General features: G+C 38.0%; 2 protein-coding genes and 1 long non-coding RNA gene across 6 annotated transcripts; all 3 read left to right on the top strand.

Moving 5' to 3' along the window:
* Window positions 1-2,305: 2,305 nt before the first annotated feature.
* On the top strand, window positions 2,306-6,875 carry LOC308393723 (uncharacterized protein). 3 transcript variants are annotated; one of them, XM_080877679.1, is made up of 7 exons: window positions 2,306-2,373; window positions 2,455-2,527; window positions 2,809-2,937; window positions 4,086-4,201; window positions 4,442-4,533; window positions 4,791-4,964; window positions 5,896-6,875. In XM_080877679.1, exons 4-7 carry the CDS (start codon window positions 4,111-4,113, stop codon window positions 6,349-6,351), a joined length of 813 nt encoding a protein of 270 aa, XP_080733805.1. In that variant the 5' UTR covers window positions 2,306-2,373; window positions 2,455-2,527; window positions 2,809-2,937; window positions 4,086-4,110; the 3' UTR covers window positions 6,352-6,875. The 3 variants fall into 3 exon arrangements, with proteins under 3 accessions (XP_080733805.1, XP_080733806.1, XP_080733807.1); XM_080877680.1 differs by lacking the exon at window positions 2,809-2,937; XM_080877681.1 differs by lacking the exon at window positions 2,306-2,373 and having other exon boundaries at window positions 2,388-2,527.
* Window positions 6,876-10,675: 3,800 nt separating this feature from the next.
* On the top strand, window positions 10,676-16,676 carry LOC308404564 (E3 ubiquitin-protein ligase RNF19B-like). Of its 2 annotated transcripts, XM_080894676.1 has the most exons (8): window positions 10,676-10,768; window positions 11,698-11,736; window positions 11,918-11,974; window positions 12,269-12,349; window positions 13,095-13,198; window positions 13,405-13,493; window positions 15,239-15,409; window positions 15,561-16,676. In XM_080894676.1, exons 1-8 carry the CDS (start codon window positions 10,722-10,724, stop codon window positions 16,008-16,010), a joined length of 1,038 nt encoding a protein of 345 aa, XP_080750802.1. In that variant the 5' UTR covers window positions 10,676-10,721; the 3' UTR covers window positions 16,011-16,676. The 2 variants fall into 2 exon arrangements, with proteins under 2 accessions (XP_080750802.1, XP_080750803.1); XM_080894677.1 differs by lacking the exon at window positions 10,676-10,768 and having other exon boundaries at window positions 11,707-11,775; window positions 15,561-16,675.
* A 1,736-nt stretch (window positions 16,677-18,412) lies between these two features.
* Window positions 18,413-20,111, top strand: LOC308393561. The gene is made up of 4 exons (XR_013971002.1): window positions 18,413-18,533; window positions 18,613-18,738; window positions 19,787-19,882; window positions 19,980-20,111. It is a non-coding gene; the product is annotated as an uncharacterized lncRNA (long non-coding RNA).
* The last annotated feature ends 2,707 nt before the right edge of the window (window positions 20,112-22,818 follow it).

The raw sequence follows: 22,818 nt of genomic DNA, 5'->3' as shown, positions 1-22,818 counted from the left end.
GCAAACACGGGGAGAACATGCAAACTCCACACAGAAAGACCCCGGCCTGATGGTGGAATTGAACTCAGGACCTTCTTGCTGTGCGGCAACAGTGCTAACCACCGTGCCACCGTGCTGCCCGGGTGCCAGCTACCTCTGAGCTAAAACTGGATAAGCTTTTAAGAAGATAGATAGTAGATTTTGTCCCAAAAAGTTGATTCTGTTCATCTGGATGTAACGTCCAAGTGGCTTCTTCAGTCTCTAAGACCGAAGAAGTCACTTGGATGAGTGACCAAACTTTTCTCCCACTGAAAACGCTGCATCCAGATGAACAGAATCAACTTTTGGGGATTTACTTACCTGGATGATTGAGCATGCATCTACATTTTTATATGCTTTCAGCTTCTTTGCAGCAATAAAAGGTCATGTGACCACAGAATAACAATATTTTTTAACTATTTCTGCTAACAGTCCAGCTTTATTTGTCAAATAATGGGTTTATTGTACTGCGGTTGAAATAAACCTTTGTCCTTTGTGGTAATGTTGTCTTTGTGAAGCTCCTTATTCACCACTCACAGCTTGGATATTATTTCAAAGCACTTTTTTATTAAGACAAACATGATGTGAAGCAACAGGTTGCCATGGACACATATCAAACACCACAGATGGGTGATTTTTCTCTTTTTTCTTTTTTTTAGAGAACAAAATGTCTTGCTCACATAACCCTGATAAACTCTCAAAGTACTCAACAGTATCACACATATCTTCCACTGGATGGTTAAATAGACTTATGCACCCCTCTGTAACTTTAAAGAAAACTGATAAAAGTTTTCCGGCAAAAAGTTCACAAGCCTCATCTTTTCTCCTTCAACATACTTCTTTGTTTTGTGGCCAAATAATTCAATCTTTGTCTATTTTGACCATAAAAACCTTTTTCCAGACGAGATTTGGCTTGAAATGTGAGCAAATTTCAGTCAATCTTGAAGGTGCTGATTATGGAGCAGTGCCTTCGTTCTTGGTCAGCAGAGATGTATAGCTGTCTTCACTATGAACAGTAAAACTGGTGTTCCAGCAGTTATACATCAATGGCATGCTTGAGGCTTAATGGTTCCTGGGTTTTTCTTGAAAATCATACCCAGCTTCCTCTCATTTGAGGATGACAATTTGAGTCTTCCACGGGCTCTTGACAAAGAAAGTATGTATGTTCATGTTGTTTGAACTAAAGCTCTTGGAATCTGCTCACTTCAAGACACTTTTCCAATATGTGTACATCTGCAGTCCTGTAGTCCTAAGGGATAATTTCAGTTCTTCATTTTGAGTTTGATCACTACCTCTTTGTTAACTTTGTGGGATCTATGATAGTCTGTGCTCAGACTCAGTCTCAAGAGTCAGAGAACCTGCAGCTGGATCTTCAGCAAATACAATATTTATGAAAAGACACCAGTGACATGCTCTTGATTTACTGTTGAATATGCTTTGTGAATGTGTTGTAACAACTGAAAAAATTATTGGAGATGAAGCATTAAGAGAGAACATGGCTATTAAACTTAACTGAAACTAAACTTAGAACTAGCACCAACTATGTAAACCATTTTAGAGAACTGAAATTAAAAAATCGATTTAAGATCATATTTATACAATATTTTGTACCTATAGCTAAAGTAGGAAAAGTGAAAATCAAAAAGTGTCCTTTGTCATTGCCAATTTCTTGAAATTACTCAAAGCAAGTATACAGAAGCGTTAAGTATTTTATGGCCGTTTACAAGACTGTGGGACTATTATGGTAACTGAAAAAACGTTTAAATAAAGATTAAATATTAATTAAAAATAATCAAAAATACAAAGAACATAACTGGAAAAAATGTTTTATTTCATAGAACAACACAGACTGGTGGTGCATTTGGAATAAAGGATGATCAATTAAACAATCATTGTCATTCAACAGTAAAACAGCATAATAAGTGAACCATTTACAATACATGTAAACAGTGTCAAGAGGTTTTATGAAGCATCACAGAAAGTAGCAGCAGTAGTGGTAGGACAGGTGGAGATGGTCTTAGTCAAGCTTTCAGTCCTCCAGGAACCTTCATCACCATGTGGAGGACGGACATGTGCTGGATTCCATATTCAGACAGAAGGGTGTCGTCTCCATCCAACATTTTATCTGTGAATATCAGGCGCAGAGCCTCCTCTCCTGCACGCACACACACACACACACACACACACACACTAGATTTATCATATTGATTGATGTATATAAGTGTAACAAGTGTCACCTGGCAGTTTGTTGCTCTCTGCCAGGTGATTGGCTGAAGTGTGGGGTGAAAGTCAGCGCTCTTCTGTGGAGAAACCCAGAGGCAATTAATTCACTCAGGTGCAGCGGGTATACTGTCGGTAAGAGACTTTTTGCCATTTTTGTTTGGATCGTTTGCTATTGCATGTGCCTATTTTTAATGTGTCATTGGACTTTTTTAGTGTGACCACGAATTTTAATAGAAGAATTGATCAAGCCCTAGATCGACAGCGCGCAGGGAAACTGATCAATATTGTAGGTATATTGAGTGTTTGTTTTAGCTTCGTGATTTTGAATGGTTTCATAAAATTGATATTTTATTGGGTAATATTTTAATTGATAACGTTGTTTGTTTTTCAGCTGTGCTGTCTCTGCTGTCCTTTTTTTCGTTCTTTTGATTGATTTGTAATTTTGTTTTGGTTAGTCCGTCCAGCCGTAAAGGCGGTTATTGATTGAGAGTAAGTTGTGTAAGGGCGGACTAACCTCCCTTTTTGTTTTTTGTTTAATTGTTTGTGCCACTTCCCTTTTTCTCCCAGATCGCAGGCCATGCATAGCACTGATTCCCAGCTGCGCTGAGACCTGAATTGTTTGCAGTGTGTGCCACGATTGCAGTGTCGCTAAGCGGGGTGTGACGGGTTGCAGTGTTGTTTCGCACAGTTTGTGTGGTAAGTCTCATGTGCAGCTGGGATATCAGCACGATGTGTTGTAAGTCCTGTCTGGAAATGACTGGGAATTTGTATGTTTAACTCGTGTAATAAATAAATGATCAATTTATTTCTTTGCCCCGTTTACTCATCCCTTGTCCTCGGTTACATAAGATTTAAGAAAAGAACAACAGGGTGCTTGTGAAGCTGCAGGTGATGCCTTCAGGGCAAGCCCGGAAATTAAATTATCAGACAAGAACTACGATTCATTCAAAGAACCCTGTACTTCTGATTGCTGTAAATCTTACCAGGGTTACACTTACTTTCACTTCAAGCTGATGAGTTTTTACTTTAGGATTAGAACTTTATATAAATAATCTCATTACAGTAAATATGCCTTTGAATTAACCAGCAACATAAAAGCATACATACACTGTTTTATTATCTGCTGTCTTACCTGCGGTCTCTGGAAGCTTCTGCGCCAATTTTTCCTTGAGCTGTTTCACAGTCATGCTCTTAAACTGCTCCTCAGTGTTGCACAGGTCCAACATCATCTTCTGACCCCTTAGTCCATGAACGACCACCTGGTAGATTTTTCCCATTTTCCGCTTAAGTCCGATTTGTTGCGCTCCCAAAGTCTGTCACTGATATGTCAGTGCGAACAAGGCTCCAAGGTTTGACGTCAGAGAGCAGATAAATTCTTTCACTTTCGCTCAGAATTCTTCAGATTCTAATTATTTTTATTTATTGTTATTTTGAAGGTAGTATCCTCTCCGTCTGCGTAAAACTGTTTAAAATGTTTATTAGGGGGTGATTTTCACCTTTGTTTGTCGTATGACCAGGGAGCGTTGTTTATCAAGTGTTGGAATTAATCGTTTTTTTGTTTGTTTGTTTGTTTTTTAAACCAACGCACTAACGCACAACTCACAATTAATATTCTACGGTAGGCTTCTTAAAGCTGTAAGGATTAACTGTACACGTAGTGCGAATATATCAGAGGGGAATGCAAGCCTGTTATCGTGCACCATGTGACTTGTTGTAAGTACCGTAGAGAAACTGAAAGTTAAACGGGCTGCTGAATCTTGGTGCTTTAAAAGAGGAAGGCAGAGCAAGATCCTCGGTGCTAATTTCATTTGTAGCGTTTAAACCAAGATCAAATTTGTGGACAGAGCAAACCTCCTCGTCTGAACCAGAATGACGACACAAGATCAGGATGACAAGAGCTACGACCCAAACGATACGACGCTGACATTTGTCAACAGGAGGGATGAGCTGGATCCATTATGTAAGAACTAAAATACGTTTAAAATAAACGGTTTGTACTTTTACCTGTTGTCTGTATACTTGTTATTTTACCAGTTAACCCAACTAAAGCAGTTATATACACGTGTTATGCCGGTGTTAGCTTATGTAAGGAAAATGCTCACATATATTCAGTACTTTGGCAACTCTTCCTATTGGTCAAATACAGACTGTATGTGACGTTGATATAAAACTCGTTGTGCTTTCTCTTTGTTTTGTGCAGCCGGTGATGACAGTCTCGTAGCAGAGATGTCCTGCGGTCATGCCGTCACAGCGGAATCTCTGACCGGATGGTGCCGCAGTCTGCTGGATCAGGTTTCTTTCTTCATTTTTGTTCTTTTTCTTTCCAAATTTTGGTCAATGTTTACAGTAAAATAGAAAACACGTCAAATGGAAATCACACTCTTAATTTTAAAAACTGTCATCCTGATCTGGTTTGATAGGACTTTGTATGATGAAGCTCTTTGTTGCCAGACAATACTTTGTTTTGTTTCATTTTAAACTTTTTTTAAAAAAGGTTTCTCACTCTGTCTTCCCCATTACGGGTGATTAAACCTTTTGTGTCCCTGCAGGGACAATACAAATTTAAGTGTCCTGCTTTAAATGAGGACACCTACGAGACGTGTGGTGAAGTGTGGTCATATCCAGAGGTGCGCAGGCTGGCAGCACTGACAGTTAAAGAGATGGCCTACTTTGAAGAGAAGATTGCCCAGCTGGCAGCCAGAGACTACTGTGAACTGAAAATAGTAAGTCTTCTATAGAGAGTGTTTCTAATCCACTCAGCAATCATGAACAAACAGGCATAAGACAGAAAGACACAGGGCAAGACGACTCAACTTCCCTGCTTGAAAATTTATGTTTAAACTCCCAGAAGTGACATGCACAAGAAGTCGAAGATCCCACAAAGTAGATATAGATGGAAATAAGAAAATGCAAATATAGGTGAATGAGCACGAATTTAGTTTGTAAGGGGAAGCTGGAGTACCTAAAAGGAAACAAGCAAACTCTACACAGAGAGATCCCACCTTTCCAAATTCAAATTCAATTTTTATTCGTCACACGCTCAATTATACACAGTATGACATGTAGTGAAATGCTGTGTAATGTCCGACCATTAAACTACAATAAAGAAATGTACAAAATTTACAGATTTTACATTTAGAAATTTACAGTAAAAAATATGTAAATAACAATTTAAGAAAGAAATTATAAGAAGAAATAAACAGAGTGTGTGTAGTGATGTGATGTAGCAGAGTCCAGTTCCACACCTGGTTCAGGGCCCGAGTTGCGGGGGGAAGAATTCATTGTCTCTGTTTTGGCCTTAAGGGAGCGGAAGCGCTTCCCAGACCTCAACAGTGAGAAGAGTCCATTGTTGGGATGGGAGAGGTCCATCATAATCTTCCTGGCTTTGGTCTTGCACCGCTTGGTGTAGATGCACAAAAGGTCAGGAAGCTCTGATTGAATGATGCGTTTGGCCGAGATCACCACTGTTTGGAGATCTTGTCAGGGTGTGGCCTTCTAGCCTTTAAACTCAACTCTCCATGCAAAGTTTGTGGGGCTGGGTTTATGCAGGCTTTTCCAGCCCAAGGGACTACAGTTTATCCTAGATACAGAGGAAAGCACAAAATGTTTTACTTTTCAAATTTAAAACTATTCTTTTTATTTTTCTCACAACAGTGTCCTGGTTGCAAAACCTATGTGGAGAGAGAGGACCTGACTAACCTGAGTGTGAGGTGCACAATCTGTACAGCAGACAACAACAAAGCGTATGAGTTCTGCTGCCAGTGTTTGAGGCCGTGGAAAGGTAGAGCTCCACGATCAGACCGCTGTGATAATGATGGCTGCGTAAACCACGAACTCGAAGTTCTCAAGAACTGCAAGACTACCGCTCTCCCTCAGGTTCGGGGGGTCGATGCCTGTCCCTCCATCCGGGCCTGTCCCACCTGTGGTGAGATAGTGGAGCACGACAAAACAGGCTGCAAGAACATCATCTGTCCTCGCTGTCAGAAAGAGTTCTGCTTTGTGTGTCTGAAACTCACTCCTGTGTGCTTGAGGACAAGTTCTTACTTCATCCCCTGCAGTGATGGTGTAGCTCCCAGACAAACTTCAATACCCGTGTGGCGCAGAAAGTAGCAGACAACACAGACTTTATGTACTCTTCTCTCATACCAGACTTTCCTTTAGAATTGAATTGTCATTCTGGTAAAACCTAAACAGAAAGCTGGAGCAGAACCTTGTTTGCTTAGTTTAGCTCAGCATATTACCTAGCGTTGCCCAATGAATCATAAAATAACATACTCTGCCTATGTGCTTCTGGGAAAGGTTTCTTGACTCTACTTCTGATTGTTTACACTGCTGTTTTGGTAATTGGTGAACTTGACCTGGTGTATTTTCTTCCCCTTTCTTCAGCTTGGACTAGTCTAAAAATGTGATAAGGACTTAAACAAAACTATAATATCCACCCTTTTTACATAATTTGGGAAATCTTTGATCTTCTAACACACCCGACGCATGCTGTTCAGATAAAATGTGAAGCACTGTAATCTGAAAATACAAGAAGGATATAAGTAGGTATCTTTTACATCACTCACCTTTAACAGGAAGCGTTTCTAACTTCTTTATGAATGTTTCCACAAAGTCTTGAATTATGCTGATGTCCCATTAATTATTTTTATGCCTTTACTTCAGACTGGCAACCTGCCCACTGTGTGACAGCTGCAGCAGGAGCGATTATTTCCAAATGGTTTTTAAAGTTTTATTTAGAGATTTTCGAACTCTTAAAGTGAACTAGATTTGTTTTCATGCATTGTTTTAACCGAAAGCTATTATTGTTAAAAGCAACATTGCTCACTGTGTTGCTTTAGCTGTGCTTGTGTTTATAAGTACCTGAGCAGAAATAAGTCAAATGTCAGCTGCTGATGAAGTCCATGTTTCAAACAGTTCATATAAAGGGCACACAAAAGCCAGAGAATGTACAATAAAGTCACAATTGTGATTTTTTTTTTTTAATGGTCTCATATTTTACCCTCTGCTTTCATTATTATTATTATTAATGTAAACAATTTGAAGGCAGACCATTTAGCTATTCAACAAAAACAATTTGGTTTCATGTCTTTGTTTAATTTGCAAAGTAAAGAAGCTGAAAGAATATCTTCTACGTGGTGACTCCATTATTTTGGCCAGTGGTTGAACAACATGAACCAGACTTACCAATAAAATGCTGCTCACGCATGAATCTGAGTAAATGACTTGTGGTGCCCTGAATATTTTAATATAAGTTTAGATTTTTTAAATAAAAGTTATCTTCTTTGAAGAGAACACTGCCCAACTGTTTAGTTTACATATTGTAAATTGCTAAATTGTTTAATAATTTAACAATTCATTAACTTGATAACTTAATAAAAAGTTTATTAATATTAAGTTTAACAATAAAATTAATTTCTGAGTTTTCACTGAATGAGTTTTACTGTGACTGTAATCCCCCCTATTTCTTTCTGAATTTTGTTGCAAAGGCAATGTTGTGTCACTGATGCAAAGCCCATTTTATCTTACCTGATGTCATCGTAGAGCGATATTCTTTATCACCAGAAGATGGCAGTATTAGTTGGGGCAGATGTAAAGTAATGGAGGCCTGTTGTTGTAACAGCAAGGGAAACTCTTTGTAAGTTATTATACAGTTACTAAGAGCTCCTAAACAGATACAACACCCCACTAAACCTAAAATAGATCTTCAATGTTTCTGATGGCATCCTTCACCACCCTTGTCTATGTCTCCTCCTGAAGAATCTTCATTAGGTTCCATTTCTCCTCCCATGGAAATATGAATGCCAAAATTAGGTAACACTTTGAAGAGGTGCTGATCTGTGTTCATCTATCAATTTCATTATTGATGGATTTGATTCTTTGCTACAAAAAACTTCTGTCAATTAGGTTTTATTTAAATTAATTCAAAGTTTTTACCTTCATAATAAACAAACAAACAGACTTCAAACTTTAAAAATTTGTGAATAAATCAGATATATTTTGCTCTTTTTGAGAGATCTTCCCAGAGATTTACTCCCATTTATTTTGGTGTTGTACCTTCAAACAGGAGGAAAGGAATGCCGATAAAGGCTAAGTCATACAGTATGAAGTAATTTTACTTAATTTATTTTTTAATTAAACAGTTTTGGGGGATTAAATCAACTCAGTTGAAAAGGCAGGTGTCAGCTTATCTCTTCATTTGCAAATTTGTGCAGCACAGTGCAGAGTTTAGCAGCACAATGTGTTAGAGGTCAGACCTGCTACATTGTTACTGCAACCTGGATCCACACCACTTTAGACTCCTCCATCATGGTCTCTGGGGTTGTGGATGAACATCAGTTTGGTCACCAGAGGTTGCTGTTTTAGATATGATGCTACATATTAATGTTCATGTAAGTGATGCCTTAACAGCATTATTTTTTCAGTCTTCATATTTTACCCTCTGCTTTCATTATTATTTAATTAATTTTTTTTCAAAGTATATTTAATAAAGTCAGACCAGCTATTTAACAAGTACAATTTGGCTACATGCCTTTGTTTATCTCACTCTAACAGGTGAGACTAGAGCTCAGTGCTCAGCCATAGACTGTGTTCCTATGCTCTGACTGGATTATTCACATGTGGTCTGGATTTTGATGGGGTTTCATATATATATATATATATATATACAGGGAGTGCAGAATTATTAGGCAAATGAGTATTTTGTCCACATCATCCTCTTCATGCATGTTGTCTTACTCCAAGCTGTATAGGCTCGAAAGCCTACTACCAATTAAGCATATTAGGTGATGTGCATCGCTGTAATGAGAAGGGGTGTGGTCTAATGACATCAACACCCTATATCAGGTGTGCATAATTATTAGGCAACGTCCTTTCCTTTGGCAAAATGGGTCAAAAGAAGGACTTGACAGGCTCAGAAAAGTCAAAAATAGTGAGATATCTTGCAGAGGGATGCAGCAGTCTCAAAATTGCAAAGCTTCTGAAGCGTGATCATCGAACAATCAAGCGTTTCATTCAAAATAGTCAACAGGGTCGCAAGAAGCTTGTGGAAAAACCAAGGTGCAAAATAACTGCCCATGAACTGTGAAAAGTCAAGCGTGCAGCTGCCAAGATGCCACTTGCCACCAGTTTGGCCATATTTCAGAGCTGCAACATCACTGGAGTGCCCAAAAGCACAAGGTGTGCAATACTCAGAGACATGGCCAAGGTAAGAAAGGCTGAAAGACGACCACCACTGAACAAGACACACAAGCTGAAACGTCAAGACTGGGCCAAGAAATATCTCAAGACTGGTTTTTCTAAGGTTTTATGGACTGATGAAATGAGAGTGAGTCTTGATGGGCCAGATGGATGGGCCCGTGGCTGGATTGGTAAAGGCAGAGAGCTCCAGTCCGACTCAGACGCCAGCAAGGTGGAGGTGGAGTACTGGTTTGGGCTGGTATCATCAAAGATGAGCTTGTGGGGCCTTTTCGGGTTGAGGATGGAGTCAAGCTCAACTCCCAGTCCTACTGCCAGTTTCTGGAAGACACCTTCTTCAAGCAGTGGTACAGGAAGAAGTCTGCATCCTTCAAGAAAAACATGATTTTCATGCAGGACAATGCTCCATCACACGAGTCCAAGTACTCCACAGCGTGGCTGGCAAGAAAGGGTATAAAAGAAGAAAAACTAATGACATGGCCTCCTTGTTCACCTGATCTGAACCCCATTGAGAACCTGTGGTCCATCATCAAATGTGAGATTTACAAGGAGGGAAAACAGTACACCTCTCTGAACAGTGTCTGGGAGGCTGTGGTTGCTGCTGCACGCAATGTTGATGGTGAACAGATCAAAACACTGACAGAATCCATGGATGGCAGGCTTTTGAGTGTCCTTGCAAAGAAAGGTGGCTATATTGGTCGCTGATTTGTTTTTGTTTTGTTTTTGAATGTCAGAAATGTATATTTGTGAATGTGGAGATGTTATATTGGTTTCACTGGTAAAAATAAATAATTGAAATGGGTATATATTTGTTTTTTGTTAAGTTGCCTAATGATTATGCACAGTAATAGTCACCTGCACACACAGATATCCCCCTAAAATAGCTAAAACTAAAAACAAACTAAAAACTACTTCCAAAAACATTCAGCTTTGATATTAATGAGTTTTTTGGGTTCATTGAGAACATGGTTGTTGTTCAATAATAAAATTATTCCTCAGAAATACAACTTGCCTAATAATTCTGCACTCCCTGTATATATAGCTTTCTTGTCTTGACGCTAGTGGCTTCTATCTCCTCCTTTGGCCAGCTTATTATCCCAGCCGGGTACTTGTAATTTGTTGTAGAGCAGACCTTTCCAAAGTGTGGGGCCCGCCCCCTAGGAGGGAAAAGAAACAAAAAGCTTGGACACTGCTAGCACGGGGCGCCCAACGCAAAGCAGGAGATGAAGCATAGCTGAATATGTTTCCAAACCAACTTCATTCTAAGCCAAAGACTAGAAAATATGGTGAAGCAGATCTTCCCTTTGGTTTCACCTGCACAAGTGCCAAGGTAGGTCTCCCCTCACGGACAAACAGTATCCCACAGTTGTTTATGTTTTTAAACCTATTTTGCACAGAGAGGCATTTTTTGAAAAATGTATTGATAGCAATGTTGAATAATATTACACAGGAAAAAACAACTACATGTAAAATAATCACACCGTGACACATTAAATGCGTGTGTATATGTAAGCGTGTAAAACTGCAGACAGTCAGATTAACAGTATATCTGCATTTCTGGAATTCATCTCATGTAAACAATAACGTGTGCACAGCGTGGCGTGAAAAAGGCACATACCTTTGACATTTCCTGACCAACTCTGCATTCCTCATCCACACATAAACGCAAAAAAGGAGTTTTTAAAAAATCTCAGTTTTCGGTGATTCAAAACGCCGCTTACCTGTGGATGAAACAGCTGCGTTTTCAAAAATACCCGTGTAGGTGTGGACGTAGAGTAAACGAGTTAGTAGTAGTTTATTTTCTTACTACCTGTAATTTATTGCAGATTACTTGTATTTGCTTAATTGTTTACTAAAGTTTGGGAACCACTGCTGTAGAGGATGAAGACTAAGATTTCTTGCTCGCAGAAGAGTATAATAATGAATTAAAAGTAAGCATTGACGGAGCATCCATAGAAGAGTGAACTACATTATGCATTATGCTGTTGTACTTGTTGATTCATTTATCTATAAGCAGCATTTAAGCGGATGTTTGCTATAGATTTATTAAATTATTTATATCAGTGAATTGAATTGTTAACGCAGAAAAAGTATCTCTTATTCTCTCTGTCTCGCTGTGTGTGTGTGTGTGTGCATTTAATTTCTATAATTCTGAGCTTTTATTTTCTCTGCGTGATTAAAAAAAAAAAAGAAAAAGAAAAGAAAGAAAAAAATTTCCTCTGCGCGATGACTGACTTCCTGTCATGTCACTTCCTCAAGGTTAGTACAGTCGTCGCTTAGCGGTCCTGCTGAGGAGCGGTGAGTACGCGTTAGTGTCCCTGTTTGCACACCAGTTAGGTATTCAAATCTTGCTTTATACACTCATAAGACTTGTGTTATAGTTTTTTTTGTTGTTGTTTTTAGTGTAAACTGTTTCTGTCGAGTACATGCTAAAATTAAACTGCATGCATGCTGTCTGCTGTTCTTCTTCATCCTTTAGGTCTCCAAATACAGTCGCAGTCATGTGTGAAGCTTTATTGAAGCTTTATTTCAACGGGTACGTGAGCTCACTCTTTGTTTTTAAGTGGTGTATATTTTATTTTTTAATTCGTAACTCCTTCGGTACAGACACATATATAATATATAATGGCCACTGATGATAGGTTTCCCTGAGGTAGAATAAAATAAAATAAAAATAAATTGTGTCTATGTGATGACAATAAGTTGTCACTATATGCGTTTCTATATATTTCTGTGCGTTTAGGAAGCTTAGTTAGATTTTCTGTGATGGTTCACATTTTGTCCACAGGTTTAAACAATAACTTACTAAGTTCATCCTTTTTACTGTTAGGTTGCTGTTCCCATACCGGTCGGGAAGTAAAAGAAGAAGGAAAGTACCAGAAACTAAAACGACACAAGCTGTGCCAACAGGGTAAGATGTTACTTTTCACTTTTTAAACCTACTCTTGATATTTGCAGTCTTTGCTCCTTTGCTAATTAAATCTGTGTCATCTTATAGAATCTGTGACATAAGGTAGTCCTAATATGGTTATGTATGTCATTTTTAATAGAGTGATCACTGTTCTTAAAAGTGTTTTCAATTTAAAAATAATAGGCAATCAAAACTGAAAGCCCTTAGTGCTTTCAGTTTCATCCAACTGGAAATTCCCTGGATGTTGTTTAAACGGCTCATCATAGCTCACACAACACTGTGAGCATGCAGTCGCTTCAGACCCCTTCGTCCTTTTACACATTTTGTAGCAGCTTTGTGTAACAATGAAAACTGACATTTTCTAACATGAGTCAACATTATTCAGCCCGCGATCATAAATGAATACATGTTCGTACATGCACATTCCAGTGCAGAATGCAAGCTCCATAAAGGCGTGGCCGAATGAGTTTGGTGTGGCCTTAAACTCAGCCCCATCGTACAGCTTTAACATGAACTAGAAGAGCGATTGTGAGAAAGAAATGTAATGGCTCATAAGTACTTTAAATACATCTTTAATACCTTTTAACGTTTTTATTGTATCGAGTCTGGAAAAGACATGGTTCTTGTGACAGGTGATAATGGCAGATGCGATTTGAAATCCATATACTAGACTAAACTAAACTAACTAAACTAAACATAAGACTAAACCAGACAGTATTCGTAGTGTCAGATTTTCTTTCCGTAGAACCCAAATGAGCGCTCCAGGACCGGAGCAGGTGGAGAAGCGATACGATCCACTAGATTCTACCCTAAAGTTCGTCAACAGGCCAGATGATCTGAATCCACTGTGTAAGATTTTTTTTTCTTTTTCACCACCATGTTGCCCCACAAAAACTGCTACAAACATTTTTTTCTGACAGTCATTACCACACATTATAAAATTTCTCCTATTCCTTTTTAAAATTTTTCATGAGCCATGGAGTTTATTATATTTTGGTGCAATCCAGTATATGTAGTGTAACTGATACATCTGTTATTGTCCACTTCTTCCTCAGGTGATGACTCTCTCAGAGCAGAGATGTCCTGTGGCCACGCTGTCACTCCTGAATCTCTAACACGATGGTGTCGTACCCTGCTGGATCAGGTGTGTCATGTCTTTGTAGCAGATAGTGTATGTGATGGGGTGGAGCCGAACCGGAATACGTATTCGGAAAGGAACAAATATCGTGTTTTTTATGAATACTTATTTCGAACAAATACTTTAAAAAATATTTGTATTCGGGAACAAGAAAAACTTTATATTAAAAAGCTGAGTTTCCTTATGAGACTGCAGTGCATGACCGGATGAGTGAGTGACGTGTGAAAGGTGACTGACACAGGCTGCTCCACACAGCAACAGAGAAGACTCAGCTGAGCGATAAAAGACTGAACTGCATCACTATTTTTGTTGAATAGAATTTTTGTACCCTCGGCTGTTGACAGAGTAACGTTAAAGTTCGGTTTGAAAGGTTAAAACAATGCTTGTGTAGTTGTGTTGAATTGTATGCACTTGTGGGAGTTGGTACATTTAAGTTACTCGTCTTTGGCAGACAGAAAGATGTAGGCTATAGGCCAGTTAACCTTAGCAGAGCTTCCCGTTGTCCTTATTAACGTAGCTGAAACTCCCCACATGGATTTGGTCAACTAAATAGAAAAGAGTGTGGCTGCTGCTGAGCCATCTCTTGGTCCTCCACCAGCCAAAAAACTTGTTCCAGTTCTGTGTGGAAGCATTTTACATTCAGTGCTGCAGATGAAACCAAAGTGATATGTAATGTGTGCAAAAGTCAAATCAGCAGAGGCAGAGATATCAAACATCTGTCAACATCTGCTATGCATAATCACATGCACTTAAAGCATCTTATTCCTGGTACTGTCTGCCAATCCCCACACAAGCACCAATTCATCATCACAGCCATGTTCTGTCCCTGCAAGTCAGTTTCACTGTCTGTTCACCACCACCCGTCCAAGGTGGTGGGGGTTCATGATGTTCACAGTGGTATTTTACTAGTTGTTGGTTTTAACCATGAATGAGGCAATGGATGTTATTTTCTTTTCAATGAGGTTCCTTGTTACATGTTCATTGCTGGATTTATGGAAAACCATCAACTAATATTGCACATCCATAATTATTATAATGGATATAATTAAAGAATAATTACACTCTAACATTAATTAGAAGTGTAATGCAAAAAACTGGATTTTTACACCTATTTGAATTTTACTCAAATACAAATACAGATACAAATACCGGTCTGTTATTATAGTTATTATATAATTCCATCTAAAATTTAGTTTTTGGAGTTTTAGGTAAAATCATTTCAGATTGATTTTAACAGCTTTGTGTTTGTAGCAAAAAGAGGTAAAATTATTGAACTTATAAAATACACTGATTTTGTTTAAGTTATCACATGATTGGGTGCCAATAGGTAATCTGCAGAAATGTTTTGGTTTACTGTTTATATTTGTAGCTAAACATGTTGCGGATTTAACAACTATATAAAAACGTAAAAGAACGAAGGTATAAAGATGCATTAAAAATAAAAGTAGAAGTTTTAAAAACAACAAATTCTAATTAATTATCCATCCATCCATCTTCTTACACTTTATCCGGGGGAAGGGTCGCGGGGGCAGCAGCCTAAGCAGAGAAGCCCAGACCTCCCTCTCCCCAGCCACCTCCTCTAGCTTATCCGGGAGAACACCAAGGCGTTCCCAAGCTAGCCGAGAGATATAATCTCTCCAGCGTGTCCTGGGTCTGTCCCGGGCCCCGGACATGCCCAGAACACCTCACCCAGGAGGCGCTCAAATTAATTAAATTAACTTTTTTTTTTTTAAATTGTAATTTTTTAAAAGGGCAATTACAAATTCAGATGTCCGGCTTTAGTGGAGGGAACCAAGCAGTGTAATAAAGAGTGGTCGTACCAGGAGGTGCGCAGACTGGCTGATCTGACTGTGGAGGAAATGCAGCACTTTGAAGAGAACATGGCCCGTCTGGCTCTTGCAGACCACTGTGAGGTTCAGGAAGTAAGTGTGCCAGTTATTTATGTTTTAATTTGTTTTTCCTTTTTAATGTTTACAGCTTCTTGATTTCAGTGAAATCCAGTGGACTCAATATTTTTTTAATATTGTGGTTGGGTTTCTCTTAAAAATGTCCCTTCATTTATTTTCACATCAGTGTCCACAGTGCAAAACAAGTGTGGAGAGGATGGATCTGTCTAACCTGTGTGTAAAGTGTGTCGTATGCACAGCTGTTCAAAAGAAGAAATTCTACTTCTGCTGGCAGTGTCTGAAACCATGGAAGGGTTCAGGCCCTCGATCTGACCGCTGCGACAACGACGGCTGTGAGAACAAGGACCTGCAACTTCTGCAGACATGTAAAACCATTGATCTGCCTGACGTAAAGGGCGTCACCAGCTGCCCCGCCATCAGACTCTGTCCTACATGTGGCCTGAGGGTGGAGCATAACAGAAAACACTGCAAAAATATCAAATGTCCTCGCTGCAAAATGGAGTTCTGTTTTGTCTGCCTGAAACTAAAGCGTGAATGTTCCAGTTCACCATATGAAATCTGCCCCAGTGGGGTCGCGCCAAGGCAGACCTCCATCCCTGTGTGGAGGAAAACATGAAAACAAGAATGAAGTGTATGTGTAACTCGGGTTCTTTCGTCTTTTGGTTTCTCTGTCTTCCTTTTTCATTATTGGGCTCTACTGGGCTAGCTTTGGATGAGCTTGCTTAAAAAAGAAAGTTCTAGAGGTCAACTTGTCTTTGAATACAGTTTTTAACCATCAATATTTTTGGTAACCTTTCTTTAACTGAGACAAAAGATGGATTTTCTTGATACTGTGGGGTCTGCAGATATCTGACATTTTCATGGTGATTAAAGTTGCTGTAAGACCAAGAGTCTGACAGACACCATCTCAACATGTGATTGTCACTGCTGCTTCTTCTGATGCCTCATGATATCTGATACTTCTTTTGCTTTAAGGTGTTTACGGTGTCCACAGGAAATGGAATCTCATTACTATACAAATCCTGTAAATCTCACCACTGGCAGCCTCAGATTCTTTGGCATAAAAACATCTAAAGTGCACTTCTACAGTTATCCTTTGTAATGTTCACATTTGAAACATACAGTTTCTGACATTGCATAAAATAAATCTATTATACTAAATGTCTGTGTCTTATGGTTCTTATGGTTGTCTTAAGATTGTTGGGGTAATGTCTGTTTTTTGGTGTTATTATACGGTCTTTACCTTGCAATATAAAGCTTCTTGAAGACAGTTGTTGTGATTTGGCGCTATATAAATAAAACTGGGTTGAACTGAATCTGAATAAATATTAAGATATAAGATGTGCAATAAATATTTTTTTAAAGGTTGGTGATGTGTAGCCTGCTGTAGTCAGGAACCTCCAGGTTAGTGCAACAGCTGATGCCAGCTATTGTTGGGAACAGAAATACTGAGAACAGAACAGTTTGGGAAGAGAAAGAAAGCTGCTGAGTTTGCACCTGTAGAATAGGAAACTGACAGAAATGCGCAACATTTTTAACAATTAACATTTCCGACACGCCTTGAACCCATCACTGATCCGGCAGAAGTGAAAGAGAAAGCGATAGTCGGAGTGTTTTTAACTGCACGGGAGATTGAGATAGCCTAATGCTCCTATAGCGAATGAACTATTTTATTAACAAATATCTGAAGAAATGTCTTAAAACTGTGTTGAAGGCAGGCCTGCATCTTTGGCTTACTTTGATTTCTTTTCAAAATAATCGCGTTTGTTTCTGCCTCCAACAACAATTTCTTTGTAGATCGTCACAGGGGCAGAAAATGCGTTTATTTGGTCGACATGGTTTCAAGAACATCTCTACCTCTGTGGGTAAGATTTGTAGTGAATTTCGAAGTCCCGAAATTTATTTATTTATTTTTGGTTAATTGTTCTTCTGTGTGTTCTCTATATAAAGTTTTTCCTACGCTCTTCAGACGTCTTTAAATTCAGCCTGGAAACGCTGTTGAAAGAGGAACTGTCCTTTACTCAGAGCGTCTTCAATTGAGCTGCTTTATTATTAAGAGTTTACTGACATATGATGAGAATTTATACACCTTGCGCCATTTGTAAGGACGTGCCTTTCTTAACCTGCTAGGTACCTGACAAGGAATGTCAATGTCAATTTGTAAATGTCAGTGTTTTCTATAGCACATTTACAAGCAACAGCAAAGTTAACCAAAATGCATTACAAGTTCATTAATGAACAATAGAAACTAAATACAGTAAAACGAAAAGTGAGAAGACGCAAATACATTATGTAGTGACAACATAAACAACATTTAAAAAAATCTGATGGTACTTAAGCGGAACTCGAATGAAAAGCCAGGGTTAAAAAAATGAGTTTCAAAATTTAATTAATTCTATTATTTAAAAATTATTCTTGGTATTAAAGGTTAGCAAATGTAGATCAAATCATTGACTTCAATGGATTGTAGAAAAGACGCAAAAGGGAACGAGCTATTTTCTGACGACCTTCTGCTTGTGTTGGCAGTTTATGGTGCACACTCATGTTCTTATTCTGCAATTTACAGAAGCTAAATACCATGGGCTGGTAAACCAAGGTGCGACATGTTACCTGAACAGTGTGCTGCAGGTGCTGTTTATGACCGAAGACTTCAGAGAAGCTGTGAAAAGGTTTATTATTGTCACATATGTACATTTAATGGGGTCTATGGTTCATTTTTATTACTTATGGGGACTTTGTCTTTGTTTAGGTCCTCCAAACAAAATGTTGGCATTGGGCTTCTTGGTGCCCTTACAGACTTGTTTGATAATTTACAGAAACATACAGCAAACACACACAAAATAATAACCCAGCTGGGCATCAGCAGAGGTACAGTATGATAACACACAGACAACAAAACCTTTGAATAATGTTTTTGATGTTTCATGTTTTTGAGAAACTTGATTAGTTTACACAACATTTTGAGGGTTTATGATTGGCATTTGTTGTGAATAATTATGGGGTTATATATATTTTTTAAATTAATGAATATGTTTGTTAAAGACATGCACATATATTTCTTCACCCAGTGTATGAACAGCGAGATGCTGCTGAATGCATCGAGAAGATTTTAACAATGACCAGTCCCGAGGCATCACAGGTCTTTGTCAATATCAAATGGAATCATTTGGTTTGAAAATAATACTTAATAATATGTTTTTGTTCATTTATGTTTTCAGATCTTCCACGGTCTGTTAGCAAACCAAATCACCTGCTCTAAAGGTCATAAAGAGACTGACAGGGATGCACCATTTTGGCATCTTCCTCTGTCATTGGTGGATTTTTACAATCAAGACTACAGTGTAGTAAGTACATAAACTTCTCAGCATGTTTCTGTTTTCAGGACTCACAGCTGCAACAAGTTCACATAATATTGCCAGTAACACAGTGTCATTCTATCATTTTCCTTAATGAACACTTTTGTTTGATTGGGAACTATGTGGACACATAAAAATCAGATGATGCCTTGGCTCCTGCTTGTGTCAAAACATATTAATTAATATTATTTCTGAAAATGTTTCTTTTTTTTAAATATATTTCTTATTACTTTCAATGCATTACAAAACAAACATAACACAGTTGACTTACAGTCTCATGAGTCATGTAAATATCCTAAGTCAGAAAATGCAACAAATGTATCTTTTAGTGAGAAATTATAGGAAAAGGTAAACCTAATCCAATGTTTTGTAGAAAAACAAAATTGAGTTTTTGATGTGATTTTTGTTTGTTTTGTGGAAAATCAGTTAGCGAGTGGTGGCTGAAGGTTTTAATGGCTATCATCCAAACTTGATGACCATGGCAAAATACTAGCAACCAAAGGAATTGCAAGGAGTTTTTTAGTGCAGCATCTTTGTGACCAGTTTCACCCAGTGACTGCCAGCAACCACTCGCTAACTGGGAATACACACTTTCCAACACTTATCAAGTATGTGAACCTGTGTTACTGAGGTCTTAGAGAGTTCATGTCTGAATTCTACAAAAAAATGTTGAAGCTTAACCAAGATTAGGTGAAATTTTACATACCGGATCTAAATCACACTGAGGTAAACTGCCAATGAAATTGTAGACCTTTCAGTTTGTCTTCAGATCTGTCCAGTACCTTTTTTTCTTTTTCTGACACATCTAATCAACTCTACAGTCCAAGTCCTGAGTTCACTGATATGTGTTCATGGATGTTGGAATTTTGGTTTGTTTTTACTGTTTATATCTCTCTTCAAAAGACAATATTATGTCTTTTAAAGAGGTCATGAATTATTAATGTTAGCATGCCCTTCTTGAGAAAACCTTTGTGAACACTGAGCTCTTCGGCACATCTTTATCAAAGCTGCTTCTGAATTAGTTTTCATTTTTCAGGTGAACGGCATCGAGGAGTTTTTCAGACCTACATGTCTAAATGGAGAACACCAGATGTACTGTGACCGCTGCGGTCACAAAGTTGATGCTACTATTGTAAATGAAGAATTTTTTGTGATTTCTGAACATTGATATTGATTTAATGAAATTATAACGAAATGACACACATTAAAAACCCATATTTTTCACTCAGACAGATGTAATAAAACATCACCCAGATGTTTTGATTCTGCTGCTGAAGAGGTTTGAGTTCAACTACAGTTACATGTCCTACTTCAAAACCAGCTGTTTTGTGGAGGTTCCCTACAGCCTGCAAATACCAGGGGTATTTACAAAGTGTACTTTAATATTTGATCAAAAATCATCTTCATTTTTCTTTCTCACTTTGTTATTTTTTGTCCTCTGGGATCAGAATGAGGTGTACGAACTGTATGCAGTTGTGGATCATTTTGGTGGTCTGAGAGGTGGCCATTACAGCGCAACAATCAAAACCCAGGATGAAGACAGATGGTATAAGTTTGATGATACCCAGGTCACACCGGTAAGGCTGATCACGTTTTCTTCAGTGTAATTGAAACACGTTCCAAAATTACTGTATTGTATGTTTATGTATAAAAATAAAAGAAAAATTCATCATGTTATATTTGTTTTTTTTCCCTTCATAGCTTGATTACCAACCATTCCAGGAGAAGTAGGTTTTTGTCTTTCTTCTTGTCCTTGCTATAGATTAATTTGCAAATATATCAATATTTAAAGTTTATTTAAACACAAATATGATATAGATGACTGTACGTATGGAGTATGTTACACCAAACTCTAATCACAAGTGCAGATTGTATTTTTCAAAATTGTTTTAAGGTTTTTTTTTAAGTTGTGTTTTGTCTTTTTTTCTATTTCTTCTTCTAGATCCCAGAGTGCATATCTTTTATTTTACAGAAAGGCAAAAAGCAAGACTCATAATTGTTACCATAGGCATATGTTTCTTTATATTTTTTTATTTTATTTTATTATGTATTTTATTATTCGTGCTGTAGATAGTTAAAACAGGCAGGTTTTCCACCTGCAATCAGTGACAAATATGACCAGTGAGAAGACGCTTATGACAAAGCAAAGTCAGTTATCACACTGCAGAGTGATAATACACACAAAAATGATGGACATGTATAATTACAGTGATAATTAGTGTTGGATCTGAACTCTGCTGTTAATGAGATTACCCAGTAAATGAAGGTTTTTCAGGACACTTGGGGGGAAAATGGACACAAAGAAATTGTCCGGCATCATGAAAATTCAGGAGTGAAGTTAGTGACAGAGATGCAGCTGTGATAATCTAATAGACAGGTTGAGATTAGCGATGGAGAAGACAAACATGCAACAACTGAGGATGAACATCAAAAACAAGCGAATTAAATGTCAGGATTTGCTTGCATGCTGTGATCATTGCCCTGTTGCATACCTGTTGGACAGACGACCTCTTTCTTGTGTGTGTGTTTTATATTTAAAATAAATTCCACAATATTAAATCTAATTTATTTTTTTATTTATTTCAAATTGATCTGAGGTGTGTGCGCATTACTTCCTCAGCCAATCAGGTGGCCTAAACTTTTGAAGTAATACTATTTTATTTAATATTTTAAAATGCAGTATTGAGAGATGATTTGAAAATAATGGAGGAAACATTAACAAATAAACTGTTTAAATGAAGTAAGCAAATGTGTGGAAAAAGGGCAAAGCACAAGAGAAATAACGAGTGAAACTGTTATTTTACAGGACTGGGAAATAAAATTCTGCTCCCTTCTTTCTCATTTTTTTTAAACTGATGCTTTAGCTTTTTTTTTTTATTATAATATTATTTTTGGTTTGAAGAGCAAGAGAATCGATCAGGTTTAATTACACAGATGTTTGTTATAAGTTAACATGATTTTTTTAATTGCTTGATTCTTTAACAGAAACCCCTGGGCGAACACTCCTACAATTTCTTCTTGGACCAACTGTAACGCACATAATTTCCTTAGTGATTAATAAAGTATTCTGATTATGATTCTGATAGTTTCAGGATACATGATCTGCCATTATCCAATGACACATCTGCTTACCTGTATCTTTTGCTCGTTTCTCCTCCTCTTCTTTTCCCTTTTTTTCTACACTGAGCACCTGAACTTTTTTTGTCCATCTTGCATTGGTTTTAATTTTGGACTTTTGGATCACCACAACGAGCCCGTTCTCAACATGTTGACGATTTGTCGTAAAATGTTACGCTTTGGAAATGAGAACGTGTTGTTATTAGATGCTGCTCCAGCCAGCCAGAGAGTCCCCGCCACCCCGCCCGGTGCCTATTCCATCCCCAAAATGCGCTGGCTGATGTCGGGGCAACATGAGTACGGGCAGCTTTTTTTTTTTTGCCGGGGCTGGCAATCCGTGTCACAGCTTGTTCATGACATGTGTGAGGACACTGAGATAGTAGTGATGTGTGTGATAGGAGTGACAGATGGGTTTGAATGTGAGGATGGGATCAAATCAGGGATCAGCTCTGACCACCTTCTTGTGATAGTGATGGTGTAAAGGTTGTTGATGGATGACTCCACTTTGGATTCAAATAAGGCAGCATGCTGCAAAATACTGGATTGGCTTAAAAGAAAAAAAAAACATTTTTGATGACATAAAAGTCTAAAAAACTGACTTTTGTGATTTGTCTTGCAATTCCAGTATGGAGGTCTCAAAATGCACATGCTAAAGAAAAGAAGATTTCACTCTTGGGGACCTCATATATAAAGAATATGTGCAAATTTTTTCAGATGATTCAAAAGAGCCACAACAGGAGTCATTTGACAGGAGTCACTGAGGCTATTCCCAGGAATCCGGTTGGTATACATAAAAAATCTTCTCAGTGTACATGATTTTAGGCAATGTACAATTTTGCTAGCTAGATTAGGAAGAGGAAATGATGGCAGGCAAGCTTTGGTATCTTTTGGGGACAGCTGGTTTTTAGTTTATGCCATGTTGTCAGTCAGTTCACAGTTAATTGGTGGATA

The sequence above is a fragment of the Rhamphochromis sp. 'chilingali' genome (genome assembly GCF_963969265.1).
Source record: "Rhamphochromis sp. 'chilingali' genome assembly, chromosome: 1".
In the NCBI taxonomy this organism is placed as follows: Eukaryota; Metazoa; Chordata; class Actinopteri; order Cichliformes; family Cichlidae; genus Rhamphochromis; species Rhamphochromis sp. 'chilingali'.
Note: the sequence above shows the minus strand (reverse complement) of the source record. Positions and strands in the feature narration are given on the sequence as shown.

Bases quoted from the DNA above. Each gene is read 5' to 3' on its own strand.
- LOC308404564 (XM_080894676.1), top strand. From the start codon at position 10,722: ATGGTGAAGCAGATCTTCCCTTTGGTTTCACCTGCACAAGTGCCAAG. The intron at 11,737-11,917 runs GTGAGTACGCGT...TTCATCCTTTAG, and splicing joins AGCGGTCCTGCTGAGGAGCG to GTCTCCAAATACAGTCGCAG. The intron at 11,975-12,268 runs GTACGTGAGCTC...TTTTACTGTTAG, and splicing joins TTGAAGCTTTATTTCAACGG to GTTGCTGTTCCCATACCGGT.
- LOC308393723 (XM_080877680.1), top strand. From the start codon at position 4,111: ATGACGACACAAGATCAGGATGACAAGAGCTACGACCCAAACGATACG. The intron at 4,202-4,441 runs GTAAGAACTAAA...TGTTTTGTGCAG, and splicing joins GGATGAGCTGGATCCATTAT to CCGGTGATGACAGTCTCGTA. The intron at 4,965-5,895 runs GTAAGTCTTCTA...TTCTCACAACAG, and splicing joins ACTACTGTGAACTGAAAATA to TGTCCTGGTTGCAAAACCTA.